The 25,996-nt window shown below is 42.4% G+C and overlaps 1 protein-coding gene across 1 annotated transcript in view; it reads left to right on the forward strand.

Moving 5' to 3' along the window:
* The window catches only part of LOC133952426 (calsyntenin-2-like), a 238,150-nt gene extending 213,949 nt beyond the window's left edge, over positions 1-24,201 (forward strand). Inside the window, exons 10-17 of the mRNA XM_062386854.1 lie at positions 1,248-1,414; positions 4,124-4,272; positions 9,494-9,705; positions 13,682-13,852; positions 14,565-14,710; positions 16,344-16,467; positions 21,005-21,189; positions 21,436-24,201. Coding sequence (XP_062242838.1) covers positions 1,248-1,414; positions 4,124-4,272; positions 9,494-9,705; positions 13,682-13,852; positions 14,565-14,710; positions 16,344-16,467; positions 21,005-21,189; positions 21,436-21,648 — 1,367 coding nt within the window. The 3' untranslated portion in view covers positions 21,649-24,201. The remainder of the gene's footprint in view (positions 1-1,247; positions 1,415-4,123; positions 4,273-9,493; positions 9,706-13,681; positions 13,853-14,564; positions 14,711-16,343; positions 16,468-21,004; positions 21,190-21,435) is intronic.
* Positions 24,202-25,996: the final 1,795 nt, after the last annotated feature.

Consider the following 25,996-nt stretch of genomic DNA (forward strand, 5'->3'; position numbering starts at 1 on the left):
GTTGATTAGAACAGTGGGGCTTAAGACCCCTCCCCCCAAGTACAGAATACAAGGGCTAAATTCGAGGCTGCATTAGTGTAGCAAGCTGGTGCTTCTCTTCTTTCAGACAGACCTATAGAGAATTGAACAGACCGTAAGTAGCACTTACCAGAGTTGCTGTTCTTTAGTTTATGATGAGCACACACTACAAACTGTGAAAATAGGAATGAATAGATTGGAAGTAACTTTGGCTGCTTAGCTCAAACAATCAGTGTGCAGCATATGTATGAGAGCAAACAGTGTCAGGGAGGTGCAGAGAGACACCAGACAGACACATTGATAGAGAGCCAGAAAGACAGTTTCTTGTTATGCACCTTAGTTCCATCTTTGCCCTTCAGTCATCACTCCACTGCATTCTCCAAATGTTTGATGTATCAACAAGAACAGATCTTTTTCATAACAAAATGTTATTAGATTAATGGACTGCTCTATACAGTTAGTGCTTTGATACATTAATGCCAGGAGAGGAAGAGGAAGTGAGGAGATACATAAAAAGAAGGAAAGGAAGGTTGAAGGGGATGCTTTGATACCTGTCAGCTAATGAGTTGGAGAATCCTCCTGGTGGTCCTGGCCTTTATGGACTTCAGAGGGCATACTTTAAATCTGTTGATTTTTTCTTTACTTTTATTTAGCCCGGGTGGGCCAGCCTGGGTAACACTTTTGCTGCTGCACTCTGCCATTTACTCACAGAATTGGGACACAAAACATCAAAAGGCCAATTATAACCAAAATTTGGTCATCAAGGCTCATGATTAATGTAGAGACACAAGTGCAACAATGACAGTTCTAGACCAATATTTTCATTCATTTTAACCATGAATGAAAATATTGAAACTGAAACACACATATCTCGCCATAAATATCATCAAAACACATTTTATTAAGAAACATTGCTAAAATATAGCGTTTCCCACCAAGAATACAGCAATCTAAGCCATCTTGACCGATCAGAGCACTGCAGAGGTTTGCGCAGGTGCACTTGTCATTTGGAGCATTTCGTAGGATTCTCTATGAAAATGTGTACATAACTTTTCGTAAGATCTTTTACGAACTGTTTCATGAGACCACGTGACAGGATAGACAAACATTACACCATGGTAGTGGTCTATACTACGTTAGGTATACGTTGGTTCAGTGATGCATTATATTGCTGTGTATAAAAGCCTTTTCTGAAATATTGTACTATGTGTGTATGGCTATGTGTGTAGGTGGGGAGGTGACCAAGCCACGGTTCACTCAGTATTTCCGGGGCAGCCTATCCGGACTGACCATCCGACCAGGGAAGATCGAGAGTCAGAAAGTCATTTCCTGTCTGCAGGCCTGCAAAGAGGGACTGGACATCAATTCCCTTGAGAGTCTGGATAAGAGCATAAAGGTAGTCACACACCGACACAAAAACACACACTTTGATCCCAGCAGGAATACTGTTTCTTTAAATCACCACAGCTGAATTGGCAATCGGCTTCCCCACCCCACTCACCAGCTCAGGTTATCCATCTCCCTTCTGTGTGGAAGATACAGGCCATACACGATTGATAGGGGTGTGGGCAAACTCAAAGCTACCCTTTCTTATCCAGCCACTCACCAGAACCCAATGCTTTCTATCACCCTTGCTTTTCCCCCCCTCTCTCTTGATCTTTTCTGTCCATGGAGCTCCTGCTGTGCTAAAGGCAAAGAGATGCTTGCCAGCCTTTTGATGAGAAAAAATGGCATGAGGTGGCGGATATGGAAGTGGAGGAAAACTCCTCTAGGGTCTAGTGAAGTTCCTCTTCTAATATGTAATTCCCTTTCCTCCTCAGCGCCACACACTAGTCTGGCTCCCATAAGTCCTGGGGGGGGGGGGGGGCAGCGGGGTTCAGGACGGCATTTAGCAAAACAGGTGGAGAGCGCAATCAGAGGAGAATAGTATGCAGGGAAGGAGTAGGTAGAGGCAGGTAGGAGCAAGTATGTGTATTGAAAGAGATAAGAAAATGAGAGCAGTCAGCAGGAGGAGAAAATGTGTGAGGGTGAAAATGTAAAGGGGAGATGGAGCATGTGGTGAGTCCCATGGAGTGCTAAAGTACTGTCACCCTGCTTCGGAGACCCAGTTTAGAGACCTCAGTGTAGAAACAGCCCACTTGCTTCTTGTGAGTATACTTGAAAAGAGAATTGACTTATTATTCTCTACCTATCACAAGCACCACGTCAGTGTTTCTTTGGTTTGAGGCTATTTATGATGCTGTTGTTTTCCTTCCTTTCCTTTCAATCCACTATGCAAATCCATCTGAAAAGCCCTAAAGCCACCCCCAACATAGGTGAGCCAGCAGGACCAGCCCTGTTAACGCACATGTCCAAGAGTAAGCGACTGAGAGAGTTGAATTTGTGATGAGGTCCCATCATTGATCAGCTGAATATCGTGAGAGAGACTAAAAGTACACCACAGGCCAAGTGTGGGTGTCTGCCTATTGGTCTCAGCTACAGGGGGGCCAGTTTTTATATTCGTAGGTAATTCAAAAACATGTACTTAAAAAGACTTAAATATCAATAAATCAGAATGATTAAATTGGAATCAAATTAAATTAATTGTGAACAAAGGAATTGACCCCTGAGTGAGGTAGAACCCTATGTAAGCAGACCAATGAATCATGCAATGGCGGTGGTAGTGAGCAATGGAGCACAAAGTTGGTACGCCTGATGAGGGGCTACTGGTTGGATGGTAGAAGGGAGATGACTGGGTATGCAGAGTTGAAGTGGTGTAGGGCTGGAGGTGGGTCACTCATTGATCATGGTACAGAACTAGCAACTGACTGACAGGAGGGAACACAGGAAAACATGTTAATTTGCAAACAGCTTTATAGAGAAGTGTAGTGTCATAAAATACTGTATACGAGCAGGGCCGGCCCTAGCACATTTGGCGCTCCAGGCAAGCTTCACTCCTGGCGCCCCCCCCCCCCCCCCCCCCCCCCCAACCCTAACCCCCAAAAAAAATATTTTTCAAAACGATTTCCACGAAAACTTAATATAAAATGATTTCACGTCTCAATGACAACCGTGGTGATCAAGCGAAGCTTTAGGTGACTCTCACCCACTACTAACCTGTAGAATACAGGATGAATGCAGCAGCAGTAAAGACTCAGAGCCTTCACTTCCTCATCCAGACTGCACCTGGCATGTGGGCGGAACCACCAAAGAGACAGGACCGGGTGAAACTGCTCCCGTGCCAAACGTTCCTCTTGAGTGCTGCTGTCATTTACTGATTTCTCTAATGAAACTACTTAAATCACTGTCAAAGTAATTAAATACAATATTTTGGGTCATACCACATATAGAAGGGGGCGCAAAAAACACTGCCTCGCAAAAAAAGAATAATGTTTTTTTGGGGATTTTTTTTTGCTCGGCGCAGTTTTTGGCGCCCCCCTCTGAGTGGCGCCCTAGGCAACCGCCTATGTCGCCTGTAGGAAAGACCGGCCCTGTATACGAGCACAGATAGCAGGAGAGAAGCAAACAGATAAAGAGCTGAAACCAGTTGGAAGAATGTAAATATGACACAGTGATGAATATGCACATAAGCCCATTGTGTTTTCCAACAGTTTTAATCTACCTTTTGGATTTTGCATAAAGACAACACATGGTCCAGTCATATAGGTTTCGACCTCGTCTTGTTATTGTCAAATTCAAACTGCTGTTTCATGGAAATGCAGGCCCAACATGATGAGGACTTTGATGGATCACCTGACTCAAGCAGGGTTCAAGTCCCCGGAAGCTGACAATCATACTACTGTCCAGTGAAACCAGTAGAAATCAATGGCTCCCAGTCAGGAGGAAATAAAGTCACAATCACTTGCTAAACAGTAACATTTTCATATCCTCCAACTCACCTCTTATTATGATCAGATGAACATGTTTTTGGTGAAATGACCTGTATGATGTGTTGAAGCTGCACTACTCTTCAGCTGTCCACTCAGTATAACAGGTTGCTTAAGAGAGTTTGACGGGGCTCCCTGCAGGTTTACCTGGCTGCGCCCTCGGCTGTCTACGAGACAGTTTGTCTTTCTTCCCTTCGTTGTCAATGTCCATCTCATGTCCCTGGTTTCTCTTTTCACAGTTCCACTTTAACCCAGCCCAGTCTATACTGGTGATGGAGGGAGAGGACTTGGAGAACATGAACACTGCTGTCAGGAAGGTTTCCTACATTAACTCTCGCCAGTTTCCCACTCCAGGCATCCGACGTCTGCGCATCTCCACCACCGTCCAGTAAGAGAAACAACTATTTTTATTTTTTCTTCTTGTACTTGTTGTGACTTTTCTGTACTTTCCTTTTGCTGCTTCCTTTCATATTTCCTACTACCTCTTTCTCTCTGTCTCTTCTCTCAAATATCAAAAGTGTTAATCTTCTTCGACACTCCTGTCTTGTGTTGAGACAGTAGGATACCATGTGTGTCTGACTGATACAGTATTTCTGTCTCTCGCTCTCTCTCTCTCTCTCTCTTTCTCTGTGCTTGTGTGTGTGTGTGTGTGTGTGTGTGTGTGTTTTCCCTCCCTCTGCTGTCACTATCCTTTTCCGTTAATACACAATTTTCTGTGCATTGTTGCCACTGGGGGCCAGTTCCTACATTTTCATTTTATGTATCAATAATTCTGCCTGGGTTTCGCCAGGAATGAAGAATGAGAGAATGAGATAAAGAGGGTACAAAAGAGAGAGTGTGTGAGGGGAAGAGAGAGCTGGCTGGTAGAACTGCCCACCTTGGCGGGTAACCATTAAAATTCATAATTGTTTTAAATATATGTAGACCCCTGTAGAAGAGCCCTGGGGGTTCACTCTCCGCCATTTTGTTGGGTTTGATGCATGACTGCAGGCTCAAGAACTTCATCTAACGCAGGCGACGCATGTGTGTCTGTGGATGTGTGAGTGTGTGTGTTCATCATAGCAAGCGGTACAATGATAATCAAGGTCTATGTTATGCTAATAACGGCCAAGCTTGCATCACTGCTAAATATTGTTTGTCTGTGTGTGTGTGTGTGTGTGTGTGTGTAAAACCACTTCTCCTAGAGTCAATTATATAAGCCGGGAGGCTGAAACATGGCGTCCTGCCATAACATATCATCAACTGGTGCAAAGCCTCCCCTCACTGCAACAGACAGCATCAGTCAATACAAACCAGGGCTGAGTCATTCAAACTTATTTCTTGCTAACTCTTCATAAATGTAATTCCTGCAGGCGCTGAGAAAATAATTAAGCCAACAGCGATAATCTTTTCAGCTAACCCTCAGGCCCCCCTGTCATATTATATATTTTATGATGGACTTATTCCAGTCTGTCATGGAGAGTGGTTCAGAGGCTGACTACATAAAGACATAAAAACGTTTTGTTTTTATTATTAATAAAACGTCAAGAAGAAATAGCCTATTTTGATTTATTCTAGTTTTATTAATTTGTTACAAATTGGTGTAAGTAAAAAAAAATTGAATAACATAACTAGAAGTGCTAATTTAAAGACATTGATGCACAAGAATGTTCACAGATGATGATGATTACACTTAAATAAGAAAGATTGATGTATGTGAGAGACGGAGGACTCTCTTTTATTTTTATTGTTATACATAAAAGAACTTTACTAACCAAAAATAGATAACTTTAACTTTACCCACATTAAGCAAAAGTAAATATACTAACACACATAAAGTTAAGACTCTGATTAAATTAATGAATTAAATTAAAAGTGAAACTTAAACCGGTTAAAGATTATTAGGTCTTTGCTCTGTGATCAGAGGCTTAATGATTGATGCTGTGTGAAAATTAATTAAACTAATATGAATCTGTTTCAAAGTGAGACCTTCCAATAATGTGCTGTACATTCATATAGACAACACACACAAATCTGTATCACGTACTCTATACCCAGTATGATGTAAAACAACCTGTGAGATGATGCTACCAGGTGAACTCATAATTCCTGTGTACTAGTGCAGGTGCTGAGACAGTAAACGTGTCTCTGTGTTACTGCCACATGATTGGATTTTAGGAGCAGAGTTCCTATAGGTGGTATTTCTGTCTGTTTGCGCTCCAGCACCAGATGAAAGATGTGTTCAGAGATTGATCCTAATTAGCAGTAAAATGCAGGTTCATGTTTTCAGTTGACGTTTTGAGCAGCAGTTATCAGGCTCAGCCTCTTGCTAAATGTTGTATTGCTTTGTAAGAGTATTATGCATTTACATAGTGTCCGTGACCAGTGTTGTTCGAATCAAGTTATTAACAGACAAAACAAGAATAGGCGGGAAAAGATTTATTTAAACTGAGTGCCTGGAATTGCTGAAGAAACCTGCATTCCGCACCAATAAACAAAAGTGTTAATGAATTCCTCCAAATGCAATTAAATTTGATTCAAGATAGCGTTTAATAATAACTGCAATTACTTCAGGCTTTGAGAAAATGAAAGTAACCAGCGTTAATCTTAGCTGCAACTCTTTTAGGCTCCCTTGACATATTTCTTTATAATTAAGTTGGACCGGCTCCAGGTCTGTTTTTTTTTTATTTCAGCTGGCCCTCACAGCAGCCATCTCTCTGCTTCACTGACTTTGTATCTCCCCATGCTGTCAAGAATGGCTTAGTGCCTGCACAGCGAACCCACACACACACAAATACTCCACCAGCCGTTGCCACTGGATAGAAAAGGACAAACAACACGATGCCCCGAAACCTGTTGTTGTCTCACACTGCGGCCTTAGACAACTGCGAAGGATTAGGGACAATAACTAGTTTCTCATCCCGCTGTCAGGCATCATCAGCAGAGTTAAAGCCATTAAGGAGCTTTCTGAATGTACTGTAGAGCTATGCCTTAAGCAGGTCTTTCATGATGTTTCCGTTTATTAGAAGAACAAACGAATAAAAAACAAAGTAGGGTTGTTTTACAATTTCGTTATGGATCCGCCAGTGGTAAAACCAGGGGTAATTCCTAGTGGTAATTCCTTGTCATGTTGGTGCCACAGAGAGAAAAGATCTTGTAAAAAATACAATAGTTTGATTGGTCCATGCAAGTGCTCAGGTTTCTCCTCCACACAGCAGAACATACCTGCACCTAATGACCAAAGTTAAGAAAAAAGGCCCAGCGAGTCGCATTGTAAACGGGGGTTGGTCCAACTTACCAAAAAGTTCTTCCTCATGTCTCATGGTCATCTTGTTTGGATGACCACACTGCCCCCCCCCCCCCTCCGCACAATGATGGATGGAATGAACGCAGGATACGGACAGAGATCTGCATCTGACGTGGATCAGTCTGGGTGGGCAGAAACAAACAGACTCTATTTGGATAACACAGACACCTGCATCCTTTTTCTGATTGGGTTTTATCACCCACGACTCAGCGGCCAGTGGTAAAAGCAATTATTAATGTTTCCAACAATTGCTTTCAGTAACGGTTCCACCGTGTTGTTGATTCAAGACAAGAAATCCCTGTGTTTTCTGGTTTGTTAGTATGGAAGGAGATTATTTCTGATACGAAGCATTAAAAAAAAGCTCGCCCGAACGAAGATTGTTTTCGTTTTTCGATTAGAGTGGACGTGGCCTTCGCCTGTATCATGCCTGCATTAAATTAGCTGCCTAGAGCAATTCTAATATTGAGAGTCTGTTATATCGGGAGTGGTGAATGAGTTTAGGATGGTGAGTGACACAGTTTTAATATTATAGCCTTGTGCATCTGTTGCCAGAGTGTCCCTCTTCCCTTGCAGGTGGGTCGGGCACAGTGAGCGGTTGGTTTATTCCACAGTATAAAACCATATTGGATGTAAATGTAACAGATTCCAGAAGCAGATTGGGATCCTGAAATTAGTCACAAAAACAATTTCCCGTGATTTGGCGTCCCTCCCGCTGTTGGCAGAGTGGTCCAGCACTGAGTCACAGAGTCCAGGCGTGAGGTCACTCGCAGGTAAAGCAGATCATGACGGGATGAGTGTTAGAGATGGAGAAGATTCCAACATAGAAGAGCATTGATGAAAGTTTAGCAGAATTTAGGTATGTCAGAGGCACGTAATTAAAATAATTCTGAAATGGCTGGAATAAGCCTTTATAATCCCTTGGGTCGCGCAACCTGATAGGGCATTTTGTACATGGATTACACAGGGTGATAATGTTCATACGAAACAAATATTTTGAATAAACTAAACCTCTTTTCACTGCCATTTTTCTTATCTTTTCATAAAAACTCTCTCGATGGGAAAACATGTGGAGATTAAGGGATTTGTGCATATTTCAAATGAGAATATAGGTGGGAAAATACAAGATGCACCCACCGCTCACACCCCATCACACTCATGAATGTGAATATGTGTGTGTGTGTGTGTGTGTGTGTGAGTGTGTATGTGTGTGTGTATTTGTGTGTGGGTGTGTGTTGTGAGCTCACAGCTAGCCAGCTCAAGTCCTCGAGAGCTGATACAATTTGCTCCATTCAAGGTTGCCAGTGGAAGCTGTGCATTTAAACACATGCTATCGCACGCTGACAGGCAAGCAGGGAGGCAGACGTGCACGTACAATAACACAGCGGGTGCACTGCTGCAGGTCTGTGCGTGTCGCCTGAGCCCTGACAGAGCGTTTCAGCCGCTGAATAACTGCATGCACTGTGGTTTGGATTTGGACTTTAGCAGCTGTGGTTTTAGTGCTGCTTAGAGGTCCTGGTTCTGACGATAAGCTTTATTAGCTGATGTAGTGTTTCATGGTTTTACATCCTGATGCTGCCTCGGTAAACAGCAGCTTGTGTGAGGACCAGAGCTTCTTTATACATTGTCCTCAAGTGCCTCCCTGTCTCCTCTGTCACCTCTCAACCAGGTTCCATCCTGACCTTTTCTCCAGTGAGCAGGATCAGCCATGTTGAGACATCAGTCAGGGAGGGGAAATAAAGACTGACGCTGAAGGGCAGTGTTAACATGGGAGACAGTGTTTGGTGACATTTGTGTGAGATTGTGAACAAATTCCTGGTTTTGTAACAGGTATCATCTAAATGTTAATACTGACAGGGAAATAAAAACACTTTGGACACACTGCCACATGACGAAAAGCTTGACTTCTTCAAGTGAAAAAAGAAAGCCATTAGGTAATGCTACTTTTCAAGAGTATATTTCAAAAGTATAACCTGTTCCTTTTTCCTTTTTCTTTCCTTCCATCAAGTATTTACATGTCAAAAGACGTCAAGGTAAAAGGAAAAGTTTGACATTTCAGCAAATACACGCTGGGTAAAATGTGGAATTATGTGTTGCAGTACTTTAAATGTCAAACTATTCCTTTAAAATTGGGCTAAAAGGAGATTTTCAGCATCTGTGTAATAACAGCTGTCTCAAAAGCAATTTAGTGACAACATTTCAAAGTGACTCTTGTCCTCTGCTGTTGGAAGGATCCTTTGTAATTTAACATCTAAGAACGCTGATCCAGCTTGATTTTTGTATTTCTCACCCTAGTGTCTTCCTCTTCCTTAATCTCTGTCTCTAGGTGTTTTGGTGAAGACACATGTATCACCATCCCTGACATCGAGGCGGTGGTGATGGTGCTCCAGCCCAGCGAGCCCAGGATCACCATCACTGGAGTGGAGAGACTGAGCTGGCCAGTTTCTGACCTCAGAGCACAAGGTGGCGTATCACTTTTCCAGGATCTCCACATCATCAGCACAGTGACCAGGGCAGATGCCGCTGAACATCACACAGGTATGGACTGTAACGTGTGTGATATTGATTTCCATAGGTAATTCAATTCAGAGATTTGTTTATGTGTTGGTGATAACAAATGTACAACCTTTCAAATAAAAAGAGCAGTAGATGGGAAGCCAGTGAGGGATTTGCTGCTCTTTGCAGTGGACACTTACTATCACCTTACATTTGACATCATACTTTCATCATAGGGGTAATTGATCATTTTTAAATGTATAGAAAATAAAGATACCTGCTTTTCTCAGTACTTTCTTAGTTACAAGCTTATACCATAAAAAACAGAACTGTGCACATTCCTTTGCAGTAAATATACATATAGTTAGAAGTGAACAGGTTTAATAGACTCCATTGAAAAATCAGGTCCCAAAATTCAACTTTACTTCAACAAAAGAGAATAAACATCTAATTTCTAACTACAAGGCTATAAAACAAACTGTGAACAACACAGCCTCTGCAGTGTTGTTTGTTGTTTGTGTCTAATGCAACATGGCTCCACATGGTAATGAGCTGCCTGAACAAGTAGGAAACCAGATTGTGAGACTCAACAAAGATGGGAGAGGATACGAGAGCATCAGCAGGCCACCGACCATATTAATATTTACACAACAAAGAAAAGGAGCAGGTAGAGCAACAAAGCGGCTGTCACGTACCTCTCCAAATCTGCTGCAATTAAATATTTTATTTAAAAAAACATTAATGTTGATAATGTGTTCACTCATTCATGGAGTTGCATATCCCATGCAGTGCCACCTGTCTCACTGTCAAAATAAGGCTTCAGAGACAGCTGAACATTTGGTGAGGCCTCATGAGGCTTCAGATCAGCAGCAGGGATCGTTTCTTTCATCTGCTTGGTAGGCCTGCACACACTGAACCAAAACACAAAGCCATAGTAAGACGAAAATCATAGAAAGAATCACAATGATTCTTAAAGTACTGTAAGTACTTTATGTAAAGTACTTGGTGATAACAAATGTACAACCTTTCAAATAAAAAGAGCAGTAGATGGGAAGCCAGTGAGGGATTTGCTGCTCTTTGCAGTGGACACTTACTATCACCTTACATTTGACATCATACTTTCATCATAGGGGTAATTGATCATTTTTAAATGTATAGAAAATTATGTAAAGTACTTACAGTTTGGTATCTCTTTCAGAAAAGTAATTAAGTTTTTGAAAGGAGCAATACTTAACAATAATATAACTCTTTCAATGCTTTACTATAATGTACAATAATATCACTCTTTCAGAATGATATTATTGTACATCATAGTGAAGCATTATAATTACTAATGTATTAAAATGTTGCGGTTTTATAAGTGTGAGTACTTCAAATTGAACTTGAATATAGTACTTGAGGAAATGGTCCCTAGTTGAGGACAAGTGCCCCTTCCAACTGGCAGTAATCTGCAGTGTAACTGGAGCCCTTTGTTCTGTGCAGCTCCTCCTGCCTCTTCGATATGTTGAGTCAGTTTCCTGAATCTAGAGTCTATCCTCCACACAGGTCTGTAGGTATTATAGCCTCTACTGTTCCTATACCCTCCACCTATCCTCCCCCCATGCAACCGTACACCCCCTCCTGCTGAGTAAGACCTGAGTAAGACCTGCATCGACCAGGCCGCTGATTCTCCAGGTCTCACCACCTTGACCGGCAGTAAATGAGAATGATACAGAAATGCTGGCGGCTCTCGTCTTGTCCAGCGATCAGACCTCCGAGGCAGGAAGAGGCCAACTCAGCCCGGCTCATCCCCAGGCCCCCGCCGCCAGCAGCCAATTAGGAGCAGATAAGCAGACCGAGAGGGAGGTTTTAGCCTTCCATTGAGCATAATGCAGCGAACGGAGAAGAGCACAAAGTGGCATTGCTTTCAGGAGTCCGTGAAACTCTTTCTGTGAAATAGAGACTGCGGCTGGGGGGAAGAGATTAGCTGAAAGCCATAGAAAGACATAGAAATGGAATGAAAGAGGAGAAGAGATGGGGAGTAAGTGTTTGGGAGAGGGAGGCACGATGAAGTTCCATAATGAGCAGATTTGGGGTTCTCCCGAGGCTTAGAGGATTCAAGATAAATCACATATTTCTTTTAGCAGGGCGTGCAATAAGTTTCTTTTGGACCGTGCTAATCACCCCCTCGCCCTCTCCCATGCTTTGTCTCTCTCAGGCATTCATTTGTCTTCATTGAGCCTGCTCAGCACTGCCTCATTCCCCTCGCTCTTACACTACAGTATCTATTCAAGGCTTATTCTGATGCCTTCAGTCAAAGCCAAGGTCATCACTTCGTTCTTTAAATCATCATCTTTAGTGCTCAACGTTTTCCCCCCATTTGATTTCAGGGTCATCTTCTGTTCTCGCTACCCTCTTTCACTATGAAGCTTTCTTTTTAGCTTTTCATTTCACTACTTCTCTTCTTTCTGCACACAGTGGCTTTCTCACTCCATCTCCTTTCTCTTCCTCGTAATTTCTTTTAAGGAAGCCCAGCAACTTTTGGTCATGCCACCCACACTGTGGCTCTATGATCAATGTCCACTACACAATCACACAAACTGTTTCTAGGACAGTCCTTTTTTCAGGCTTTAATATTAGTGTATACCAGCTCTTGTCTGTTTGGGCACTTTCTCACTTTTTGTGTATGTTAAAGCAGCTTTTATCACCAAGCAGGGCAATGCACAAGCCAGGTTGACCAAGTAACAAACCACAGCTGCAACTACACCACATGTTCCATTTCAACCATGTTTTTTTTCTCGAGATTTATTCAGGGTTATTGTCTAAAAGTCGTTCTATACCTCAATTTCTTTTTAGATTTTTACCTCATTCCAAAACTACTGAAACAATTTGCATGAAAGTTTGGGCATGGATGGAGCATCACCCAACAAGGAACCTGGACAATTTCTATTCTTTATGTTTTTCACTTTCTTTAGGCTGGCAAGAGAGGCTGTCAGCCTTGGCAGAAGAGTGAGTTCTCCCAGAACTCTTCTAGTTTGTTCTGCTTCACAGATTTTTCGTGATTTTGCAATGTAAAATTTGCAGACAAAAATGTTTCTGAGGTTAATTGCCTACAATAGCAAACTACCACAAGCTAGTGGTAGCAGAACTAAGTTAAGGAAAGCAGCCAAACTCCAGACTGGACTGTACTATGACGTTTTAGTTTGGTCCATGTCCCATCCACAGACATAGAGGAGGCAGGGGTTATGACCTATACCCCAATCAGCCACCAGGCAGTGATCAGGACACTTTTGAGCATCTGTCATGTCCTCCATCTTATGGTCACAACATTTAAGCTCATCATTAACTCCTCTAAAGGCTCCTCCACGTTTACAAGACAACATTGTCTGCCCACAGTTTGGAACTGGTACGGTTAGTTCTCTGCTGACAACAGCTGACTGCTGCTAAGTTACACCTGCTGGCTCCATTAAAATATTTTCTGCACCCTGATTTTCATCTTTAAAAAGTAGACTACACATAAAAACACATAACTTCCACTGGAACAGAATTTTCTTTCTACCTGTTGTGCTCCAACCGAAACCTTTCCCCACATCATGTCTGCCACCCCCTAGAGGACCTCCTCCAACACACTCCTCTTTCACTCTTTCACCTCTGGTAGGCTGTTAAATGGGCACAGCCGATTCCCTCCCTCTGGAGCCGACAGTGGGGGAGAAGGCCGGGTAACAGCGAGAGGTGGAGGACAGTGCTTAGCACACTGTCAGAGAGGCCCAGCAGCCATACTGCTGCGATGGCAAGAGTCTGAGGGGACTTATTACTAAAGCAGCTAATGGTACTGTCTGTGTGCAGAGGGTTGACGAGTAATTGGATTCTGGGAGTAGGAGTAGGTGTGTTGTGTCTTGTACTATTTGAATTATGGTTCCTCAAAGTGTTCTAGGTTTTCTCGCACAAAAGTTGTGGCACGGCAACCCTAAATATGTCAATTTAGGGTTCACACATTCATACTTGACATGCTGGTGTGTGTGTTTATGTGTGTGTGTAGCACGTGGACCGGGGTTGCTGGAGGAGATCATTCATAACTTGGACTATTGTGACATCCTGGTGCTGGGGGAGGAGCTGAGGCCAGAGCAGGAGTCTCTACAACTACAGCGAAGTGCTCTGCTTGGAAAACACCTTGACGCCACAAACTCCACATCTGGCATGTCCATATACGGTACGTCAACATGGTAACAACACCTTACTGTTCACGTCCTTGCTCTTTTCTACAGTTACTTGATATGATAGGAAAATGTAATCACATCGTAATGTTGGATTCAATGCTAACCCATTACACAGAAACAAGTTCCGGTGATCACAACGTCACTGACTTCAATATTTCTGAGGTCAGACACAACAACAGTTAATGTTACATTGTACATTTTAATTTCAATCTTAAATATATGATTGAGTGTCCAACATGTGCATTGATATTTCAATATAAAATCAGCCCTCTCGGCTACAAGGGGTTGAATACTAATGTTGGCTGTTGTCTTATGGAGGCGAAGAGAAATCAAATGTGTTGTTTAACCTTGAAACATGGCACCAGATCCATTGTGTTTTCAGTCGCTGATCATGAATTAGTGAAGTGAAAACAGTTTGTCAGAATCTCTGTGTTTATATGATTTATAAACCTGGATCCCAGCTGTAAATTACAATGCTGTTCAAAACAACATTTGAGCTTTGCACCCAGAGCGCAATGACAGAGGAAAATGGCCACCATGTAACTCTGGTCCATCTTCCTCTGACACATGCATACATTCACTTTCTATAGTGGGTCAATTAAGGCTTGTGCGTGTGTCTAAAAGTTACTGAACTGAATCTAAATCTGTGTTGTCTCTTATGGTTCCACCTCTCAACTGTCTCTGCTGGTGTCTGCCTGTTCACAGGCGTAGACTCCATGTCCAACTATGAGCAGGTGATCAGACAGGTGCGATACTATACCTGGCAGCCTGCATCACTAACAGAAAGAAGATTTCGCCTCACCTGCTCGGAGCTCAACGGACGCTACACCAGCAATGAGTTCAACCTGGAGGTCAGTGGGAACCACAGCTTGACGGATGTGGGTTTTTTAAAAGTCGATGTAGAAGCGGTGGTAAAGTGAGTTTTTGGTCAAGCTGTCAGAATAGTATCTTTGTCTGTACGCCACCATTCTAGCATGGATTAGATTAAGAGGAAATGTGGAAGCAGAGACATGGCATCAACAGACCACCCTGTATAAGGGAATGGATACTAAAAAAAACAGACTACAAAAAACTACAGCATACAGCATTTGTTTGTCCTTCTTTAAGAGACAATGTCCTGTTTGTTTCATCCTGTCTCCATATCAGATCCAACAGTGCTCTCCACATCACAAATAGCCATCATTGTTCCTAATGATAATCCTTCGGAGATGCTGCCATCCTCTCAAACTCTCTCTTAAACAACTTACAACGACAACTAATCTCTTAGTTGATTGATAGAAAGTTAATCATTTGTTATATTTGCTTGCAAACATTGGTTCCAGCTGCCCAGATGTGAGAATTTATCACTTTTATTTTTTTTGTCATGGGCGAAATCAATTTCACAATTATTTCAAACTTTGTCTACGATTAATGAACGATTATTTTATGCCCCCTTCCACCAGATCGGGATTATTTCAAACTTTGACTTCGATCACAGTCATATAAGGATCATTTTGTGCCGGTTAGAGGTTATAAATGTCAGTCTCGATACATTTTTGGTTAATGGCCCAGCCTTACTGTGGTGTTTCAAAGGCCTGAAGCAAACCTGAAGAACCAGCTACCAAGCTTGGCCATGCTGCTTATAACTACGATGTAAGCCAAAGTCCTTGAAAAGGAAATGTGACCGAGTCCATGCAGCTCAGGTCCCCTGCATATATATATATATATATATTTAGCTTTCAGAGCAGATTTTACAATAAAATTCAGTGGGTCATCAGGCAGAAACACTTAGTAGCAGAACATCTTTGTAAAAAAAAAAAAAAAAATTGTTTTTAACACAAAATAGAGTGGTGAAAATTTGATGAACAACCCGGCACAAGTGAATCCTTCAGAAAAAAATGTGCATTTGAAATGCTGCAACACTTAAAAACAGCCGTCTTCAGTTTGATTGCCATGCACATGTGAACCCTCTCCAGCAGCAGCTTGTCACACAAAGTCCTGGTTCAAGATATCAGCAGACAGAACACTGAACATTTCATATTCCTTCCATGTCCCTGAACTGTTCATCCAGACAGCCACCTGTAATACACTGCTCTTACCTAATGATAAGAATCTGCTCAATGTGCCAGCTCACCTCTCCTGACCTATTTATACATTCTCTGGTGTTTACTCTGAGTGAATAAATGTTTCACTAGACAGAGTTTGAGGGCTGAGGAGTGGCTTACATTCCACCTTCCTGTATTGAGCTGGCCCTGTCCCCCATAAGGCACAAGCACTTCCCCTTTCGTATTTCTCACAGAATCATTTTTAAATTTGGACCTTGAGGCGGAGTCTTACTGTTGCCCAAATATTTCTGGGGTTAGGGGGTTAGGAGCAGGTTCAGGCACACAGGCGGGGGGCGGGGGGGGGGGGGGGAGGGCTGAACAGATAAGACTGTGAAATGTTAACTTTGATCACATCATCCTCCAAAACTCATCACTTCTCCTTCATCTGTTCCCATCCCAGGTGAGCGTACTGCACAGCTCAGAGGCCGGGAAGCATGTCAATCACATGGTAGCCCCGCCTCAGTACATGCAGTTGGTCCATCATCCATCCATGATTCACAGCCTGTACCCCAGCCACAACTCAGGTAAGAAAACACACATGTACTGTCTCTAGTTCCTTTGTTTATAAACCATTTTCAGAGTACAGCGTACAGAGACAAACCTCCCAGTTACCAATAAACTAATTTTGATTTAAAAAACTTTAAGAAGTTAAAGAAAATGTATGCAGATTAAACGCACTCTTACATGCCCCTTGACATCATTCTGGAAATGGATAATTATGCATCGGATGCTTTACACCTGTGCCTGCTGAATTCAGCCTGTGCCACTACAGTCACAAGTTTGTGATGAGGACAATGCCGATGGGAAATCAGGGGATCTCCTGAAAAGACAAACTTTGTGTTGTGTGTGCTGCTCTTGTTGCGGCCCAACATTTGCAGGGGAAGCTGCTCGTAAAGCACAACACCAGTACGAAGATAACAGTACACAGGCACAGATGGAACTGCAGCACCACATACCTCATGTTTACATTCGGTATAATTTGGTGCAAATTTGAACTTGCTTCCCAGGATAATTTGTGCCATATGCAATTCATTTAGGATAATCAATCACAAACCACAGCCCTAACAAACAGTAATAAGGTTTAGGATTCATGCTTTGTTATGCATATAAAACATCACTACTGATCTGTCTCTACTAATTCTAATTCAGGGAACTGTTTAACCAAAGTAGAAGTACTATAGACAAGGCAAGATCAGCGACCAGATCAGACCTGGTTTTAACATCTGTCCTGAGTGATCCGATCCCATGTGGTCAGAGCTTAGTACAGATCTGGAACACGCACAAACGCAACCTCAGATCCGATCCCTCTAACCACGTTCGAAGGAGGTCTGTGATGCACGTGGCCACATTAATTTCACAAATGCATTCTGGGCCACGTATGAAGCACCATCTACTCAGGTGACGTGTCTGATCCGCTACAGTTTCACAGTGAATCAAGTGTATTTATTTTCTCTTCTCGGTGTCAACTCCGTAGATTTGTTTGTGGAAACCACAAGCTTATCAAAACACACACACACAAAAAAAAGGTCTGTAAACGGTTTGTTACGCCAGCTTTTTATCTTACTGTAAACATGGATGAGCATGGTTCCAGGGGTAAACGTGGCTAAATTGAAGTGAATGTTCCATTTCTAGTTTCTAGTTCGAATCTCATATTGTGCATCCCCAACACACTGGACCTCAGTGATAGAGGAGAGTGTAAACCGGCCCTGTCACATGATGATGCTGCGCCCCCCCCCCCCCCCCCCGTATGCATGAGTGATCTGAAGAAAAGAGAACATGGTGAAGAGGAGAGATATTGGTCTCTTAATCTACCACACAAGGTTTAATTATTCATCAGGCTCTAATGGATTCTACTTACAGTCCTGGAGAGTTCAGTGGCTAGTGCTGTTAACAGCCCAGAGAGATGGGCCGTGTGCGAGTGCGTGCGCGTGTGAAAAGGAGGTCAGAGGAGCAGAGAGGGTGATGGGTGGCTGCAAATCAGAGACTGAAATTCCCAGTTGTTGGTTCAGTCATGACAAGTTTGTGGCACATGTGAATGTTTTGAGGTGATTACACAACATATGTAGAGTAGTAGTGCAGTAGCACTGTGTGTGTGTGTGTGTGTGTGCGTGTGTGTGTGTGTGTGCGTGTGTGTGTGTATGCGGCACACATGCAAACACTCGACCAAGTTACTCCACAGGGTTGTGCGAAACTTCACTCTGAGATAGATGAAAAGCTTAGGATTTAGTGTGAAAATCTGAAGAGGTAGACTGAATCAAATGATGATGTGAGCCGTCCCCTGTGAGTCACACCCTCATTAAACACACACACACACACACACACACACACACACACACACACATCAGCAGAGACTGAAAAGAGGTCACGCAAACTGAAGTCATTTCATTTCAGTAGGCTGGAGATCAGAGTAGAAGAAATAAACATTTTAGATCAAGACAAATCCCTCAGAGTATGTTGTGGTTATGCTACTAAATAGGTTTATGATTTGCAGCCATGTTCTGCACAGAGACCACATTTTAAAGCCAAGCTTTTAAGATATGTATTTGAAAAAATCTGTAAATGCAGCTATCACTTAGTTGAGACCCTTAATCTTGGACACAAACTCCACTATAAAGTTACTGTGCTGTCTTGAGAGCAATAGCAGCCGAGCCAGCTTTACAAAGAAATATAAGATTCCTCTTTTTTTTTAGATTAGTTCAAATACATAGAAGCAGACATCGTCAGTAGCATCAGCTGCAAGTTTTTTTCTTAAATATTTTGAGAACGTAAAACTTCAGACACAATGTACTGTTTTAAAAGAACCTTATTTTGATTCATACAATGCAAACATGGTTAGCATGACAAAGCCATTGTGGGGCAAGGTTGTGGGGCAGTGATGAATGAAATAAAACAACACAGTCTTTTGGTTTCACACATGAAACAAACAGTCCTGCGTTTTATCGAGCAACAAAGGTTCACTACAAACTCTCCTCCTACTGTGGAATGTCCTGTCCTTCATCTTCATCCACAGTGTCAACTCAGACACTGTGTCCTTCACAGGCCGCGTTTGAAGACCTGTTTTGTTGTAGTTATTAGATGTAAAAATTAGGTGAGATCATGATTGACAGCTGAGAGTGACTTGGGATTGGTTGAGCCTGTGTATCGACCGGACCTCGACACCACACCTGCACTCCATGTTCACTACTTGGCCAAGTCTGGCTCTAAATGACATGGAGGCACTTGTTATATGCCTATTCGTTTTGTACAAAAGAAAATGAAAACATGCCACACAGCTTTGTACACAGTCTATGATTTGTGTCATAATAAGCAGCTGCAGAGTTGAACTGAGGGCTGTTTTTTACAGGATGAGCATTAAACACAAAAGTATTGTACACAATTAAAACTTTGACGTGATGAGATGCTCAAAGAATCATTAAAGTCGTGAACATCCATTTGAATGGCAGTCCAGTTGTCCAAAGGTTCCTTAGACATATTCAAAACAACAAACGAGAACCTCATCACGGTGCTACCACACTCAGGAGGCTCCATGTGCCGAGCACCATGAACCTCTGTACAAGATTACCTGGCAGTGATGAAAGATCACAATCATCAACAGAGGACTCATCTCATATAATGGTCGAAGAGGCCTCTCCAACAATAACATGAGAAAACATTTAAAAATCAATAGGCTATTACAAAAGGCAATCACTGTCGAAGAGACCAGAAAACCATGATAACAGCCAAAGAATCGTCAGCGCCAACAACACAAGAAAAACACTAGTATTGCCGACACGATGTAGATACTGTTTTTCACTCTGGACCAATGTGTTGGACTCGCGGACACTGCCATCACTAGAGCCATATGCTGCTGGAACGGCTGAAACCATATGGTGACAAGATAACGTCACTTCAAGGTCCATTTAGCTCTTGATGGTATCGCAATGTGTCTGGAAAATGTCCAGACGTAAGCAATTGAAATCACTATTTTCAGCATGATCTTTTTTTCTTTCCAAAATGATCACAAAACATCGTAATTACATGAAGTAAGGAAATATCTTATTAGCAATTACAGGAATCAAAGGAGCTTGACTGTAAAATAAGAGTTACTGAGGGGCAGCCCCTCATTAGGGTCCTTAGGCTTCAATACATTTGATGTTTGGATCCAAAAATGATGTTTAACCATGTGTTTAACGCGATGGACTCTATGGGCAGCACAATGGTGCAGCGGTTAGGGTTAGGGTTATGTTCTCCCTGTGTCTGCATGGGTGTCCTTTGTGTATTGTGGTTTACTCCAACAGTCCAAAGCCATGCAGACTAGGCTTAGGGTTAATTAGAGTGTAGCTGAGGATATGAGGTTCTCTGTGTGTTTGTATGTCATTTTGGACCGACTGACATTATGTCATGATGTTGGTCCTGGGATGTGCTGGCTAACCCAAACTCCAGACGGATGGACGGATGAATGAGTGGGTTCTATTCTAACAATCGAACTGTCGAACTGTTTAAACTACATGGCCCATGTGCATTAAGATGTGTCCAAATCCACTTTTCTTCATGTTTCAAAATTATTTTACTTTTATTCAGAGTGCTTTCTTCCATTCCCTTTAGAAGACAAGAGGGTTAGCACCTCTGCAGATTGCTGTAATGGTTGAGGATTTGAGAGAATTCATCAATGCAGTGGAGTCTGGCCAGCTAATGTATTTGCTGTTTAAAAATGTGGGCGCTGGAAGGGAAACAGTTCAACTGCATCAGTCTGAAACTAGCATAGACACTTGCATTAACTTGCTGCTGTTTTTGCGCAGGGGGGGGGTAAAACAATAAATGACAAACTCTTAACTGATGAAGACCTTCTTATGGCTCAGGTCCAGGTTTGTGTCATCATCCTAGCAACCTGTATCTTTTCTATCCTCCCTGGCAGGCAGAGAGAGAAAATGACATTTGAAAGTAACAAAACAAGTGCTGGAATTAAATCTCCTGAACCAAACACAAAATCCCCTGATCCCACATATGCACTTTTCTCTCAAGAGACTTATCTTTTCCGTTTTTTTTATCTCACCTCTCCATGTGCTCCCCTCTTGTTTTCAGGCGTACCGAGCGCTGCCACAGTGGTGATAGTGATGTGTATCGCTGCCCTGGTGGTGGTTGTGGTGCTGGGCATCTATCGCATTCACCTGAACCACCAGCAGGAGGTCAGGCTGGAGGACACGGCCAGGGAGGCGGATATGACCTGGAACGATTCAGCTCTGACGATCACCATCAACCCAATGGAGGTAGGTGGTCTAAAGGAATGTGGAGAGATGCTGTGGGGGGGGGGGGGGGGGGGGGGGGGGGGCTGAATATAGGGAGGCAAATAGGAGGTAAAGAGGATGGACTGGGTATTGAAATATCCGCAGAGGATGAAATGGTACAGAAATGCTTTGTTTAGTCGTTAAGAATTAAAAAGAAATGATGATTTCTTGCTTTTAAAACTAAGCTCTGATCATTTAGTTTCTGAAACTGAACATTTCTCCCCACAGAAGCACGAGCAGCCCCAGGCTGCTGAGGAGGAGGCCAGTGAGGAGGAAGAGGAAGATGATGAGGAGGAAGATGGTGAGGAAGGAGAGGACGAAGACGACATCACCAGCGCAGAGTCAGACGACAGCGAGGAGGAATCGGACGTCCAGCTACCCAGGATGCAACGCTTGAGCAAGAAGGGCCAAAACTGGGACAATACAACAATATCTTATTAAAACACACTCACAGTCCCTCACACACACATCCTGCAACACAGCCATACACAAATCTCGAATCTGATGGTTGAGACAAAAAGACTTTATGTGATGTTGATCTAAAAATGAGGTAATATGTGCTACTACTGGAAGACACTACACTTAAACACACAAACTCACACACACACACACACATACACACACACAGTGCAATGATTTTACCATCTCCTTGTCAGAAAACTCCCATTGTCTACAGCTGATAAGAAATGATATGACACTAAAACTGACTCTCCTTCTTCTTAAAGGGACAATTTGTAAAATTTAGGTGACATCTTTCCTCTCTCATTATCGTCTCCACAATTACAGTATTAAGGGAAATAAAGTTGTCTGATTCCTATTCTGTCGATTAAAGCCCCTGCACCGCACATTCAGTTTGACGCGTCCGACTCCGTGAGATTCCTGATGTCCCGCAAAAAGATACAAAACAGTCTTTATTTAAGAAAACTATTTTTTGGTTTGTATACTTCATTTTATTTACCAGTCTTTATTCCAGCCTACGTGGCAAAGCCAGGTGATTTTACAGAAATAGCATATTTTCAATGGTACTCAAAAACAAAACAAAAGAGAAAAAAAGAGAATCTGTAGTCCTGATGCAGACGTCATGTTGAACTAGCTGAGGGGTCTGAGTTCTGGGTTTCTGGGAGAGACAGAGGAGTCTCCTTGTACATTTTTATACGCTCCTTTCTTGTAAATACTGAGTAAAGTAGGTGACCCTCCCACCCCACGTTCTCCAGCCGGAGAGCCTTCTCCTGCTGTACACAACACACACGCCACCATCTTCATATATGTAAATGTACACCCCCCCCCACACACACACGACCCCTCAGTCTTCTGTGTGTGTGTGTGTGCTCAGTGTTCAAATCATTCCAGATGGGTTTGTTAGGAAGGACATGTCACCACCTCTGCATGTAGGCTACATGCTACAGGGGGACGGAGTCCTCTCACTATGTGTTAGCAGAGCTTAAGATTAGCTCAAATGAAAAGTCACTCTCAGGTGTGTCTCAGCACTCAGTGAGGGAAACCTGTCCTGTTTCAATTAATCCCACAGTCTCCCCCATGGTCGTTGTTAATGCTGCATTGCAAAGATGGTGGAACATGCACTGATCAGATATTGTTGGAAGTCTACTGCAACAATACTGATATTTAAATTTTTAAAAAAAAGTACATTCAAGATAATATTTTTTTTTCATTTGATCTGTTCATTTAAGGGTCTTTTAAATTTGGTTGATAAGAAATTGTGACCAAGCAACGAGCAGCTCATCTAACAACAGTTGCACGAGTACATGTTAAACAGTTTACTGGAAAGCAACTACAGAGTAAATATTAAATATCAAATATTTAATTAAAAGTTTTATTTATTGAATAGAACTATGAACATTTTGTGAAGTAAGAGTGTATGAGAAACAGCCTGATGCACTAAAGCTACATTAATAAATAAGTTTTATATTAATATAGATATGACCTAATGTTATGTAAACCCGTGGGGAACTGTCTACACAGTTCCTCTCAACACTACAAAATAGTTTAGCTTGTAAAGTTATTGTTTTGGTTCCCACGACACGTTCAGCACCAAACAGCTACTAGCTCGTGAACATAGTGGAGCACTTAGCAGCTAAAGAGATGTTGGTGGAGACTGGAAACCTCCTGTGCGGTGAAAAAGTTCAAGAAAAGTTTGCTCTCCTGAGTTTTTCCAAGTTGAATCACCAGAATGCGCAAAGAGTGCGTTTACATCTCACCTGCAGGAGGCCGACAACTTTCCCAAACTTCTAACTCTGAGTGAAGTGCAGCATTAAACAAAGAAATTTGGGTCCTGGGGAATGAAGTCACATTACATAAATCCCACTTCATTAGAATCACTTGGGGCCACTGGGTTGTGAAGTTGCCTGGTGCAACTTTCGAATTAAAAAGAAAGAGAAAGAGAGAGAGAGAGAGAGAGAGGGAGAGGGAGAGAGAGAGAGAGAGGTGAAAACATTTGGAAGTGTCACATTTGACATAATTGAAAAACCCAGTCGAAGGCGTTTTTTTTCTTTTTCACCTGGAAGAGAACAGGCATTAATCTGTGGCTGTGGCCGTCCTCATCCCGGCCTGTCGGTGTCGTTTGACAGAGAAGAGTCCACAACTGGTGAAAAAACCACTGGAACGTTTCCTCCTACGAGCTCCTTCAGGTGTCGCTGGGAGAACTTAATGTATGTGTTCGCTGTAGCTCTGTGTTCATGTAAAGATCTCATAACGTTGTTTAGGAGTTTCCCTCATCTTCGGTGACACCTGGTCTTGTGATGTCCCCTCCTCACTTGCACCCCCACACACCCATCCATTTAGTCGGATTTTGCAGCGGCCCTAATGTTGTCCTGATGTTTGTTTTAGCAGAGGAGGGCGGTGACATTAACATGGAAACCTTGTATGATGTGATTTTTTTTTTATTTTATTAGTTTTCTCTCCTGTTTGTTTTTCTTTTCCTCTGGACTCTTTGGTCTGTTTTTACTTTGGAATGGTCACTACAGCACTTTCTGTAAATTGGCCAATAAAAACTTGTTTTGGAATCGTATGTGTGTGATCGTGTGTGAATTCTCATGGCTTGTTGTTTGCAACCAGTGTGGTGGAAAGATAGCAATCTTATAGTACTATATTACTGATGCCAAAATTAAAGTTAGGGTCTGCACTAGTGAAGATGGAAATTCCTTTGCTGAGAATCTCTAAAATAGTGACCTGGGGCTTGTTCAAGATTAAAATCTTATTTTTGCCTTTACTTTACCTGGAAAATGTATGACCTCGTTTTATAAAGCGAGGTGAAAAGCTAAAAGATATTCCTGAAAATGATATCACAGCTGCTGTTTTTCACTGGAACTGTTTGTAATAACAAAAGTGTTTAATTTCACGTAAGGCCACAGGCAGTTTCTGTAAATCCCTCTAAAGACATCGGTTTAATAGAGCGTGATCATCTGCTCATTTAATAAACTATTTATCCTCTTCAGGGGAAGATGCGGCACTGATCCCCACTGGATTACTTTTTATTCCTGACTCGGTGCTGTATCAAATAGGTAATAAAAGCAATGATGAGGGCATCACAGATGAGAAAGTTGTACAAAATGCCACCATTAGTATGCAGGTTTCCTCTCTACCCTTCTATACCGAGGTCCCACAGCGGTCTTTTGATTTCAGTGAGCTGGTATTCAATCTTTTCTGGGATGCAGCCATTACACTAGTCATGATTCTGCTATGTTATAGAAGAAATGTGCACACTGTCAAGCCAGGGGTGGTGATTGTTATTATTTATATGCCACGGCAGGAGGCCGCCCCCCTTAAGAGAAGCAGCCAAGTCAACGTACTGGTTGGACAAATAAATAGATGTTTCAGAATCTATCAAGTGTGTGACCAATCAGAACACGAAGAATGCTACTTCATTGATCAGCATATCATGTGTCTACACATTGAATTTTACTGAAATAAATGAGATTGTCATCAAACCCACTTCCTATAATAATAACCACTCTGCTTCATCTGGGCCGTGGCAACTGAGGAATCTACGTTTTGGTCTAAGTGTTGATCTCTCCAGATTAAAAAAGAAAACTCAGTCTCAAACTATGCTCCACACCACAACCCAACTGCACCGACTTTACTGTACATACCAGTATTCACAGTGCATGCATACTGCAGTTACTTACAACAGAGGCTTTCAAGCTGTGCGGTGCACCTCCCTCAGGGGGCTGTGGGGGGGCTGAAGGGTGGGGGGCACAAAGGGAGACGCAAGCTGTCGCAATTTTAAGCAAAAATTGCACGACTCCTTTGTGGACTTAAAACACAGTCCAGTCTGAGACCTACACAAAGACATGATACACCCATTTTACTGATTCAGTGTATCGCTATCTTCAATGTCCTTTACAAGCAAACGCCCGAGAATCCACTTTGAAATAAATACAAAGAAATGTGCTTTCAGGACAGGGACCTTGACCTGTGGTTAGCCAGAATGCATGTTTTTACCAAATTCCAGCTGAACCTGATCTTAAGATATCTCATTCAAAACAAATATATACATAGTGTTAGGCCACTGTGACCTTGACCTTTGATCATCTTAGGTACCAAAATCAATTCAACCTTGTGTCCAAGTGAATGTTTGTGCCAACTGTTTTGTATTTATATAGCTTTTCTAATCTTGATGACCACACAAAGTGCTTTACATTACAGTTACACACACTCATTCATACAGTGCATCTATTAGCAGCACTTTTATTTGGCTATGAGGGGCAATCCGGTGCTCAGCATCTTGCACATGGAAACCTCGGCATGCAGACGGGGCTAGAATGGGATCGAA

Source organism: Platichthys flesus, chromosome 4 (assembly GCF_949316205.1).
Source record: "Platichthys flesus chromosome 4, fPlaFle2.1, whole genome shotgun sequence".
In the NCBI taxonomy this organism is placed as follows: domain Eukaryota; kingdom Metazoa; phylum Chordata; class Actinopteri; order Pleuronectiformes; family Pleuronectidae; genus Platichthys; species Platichthys flesus.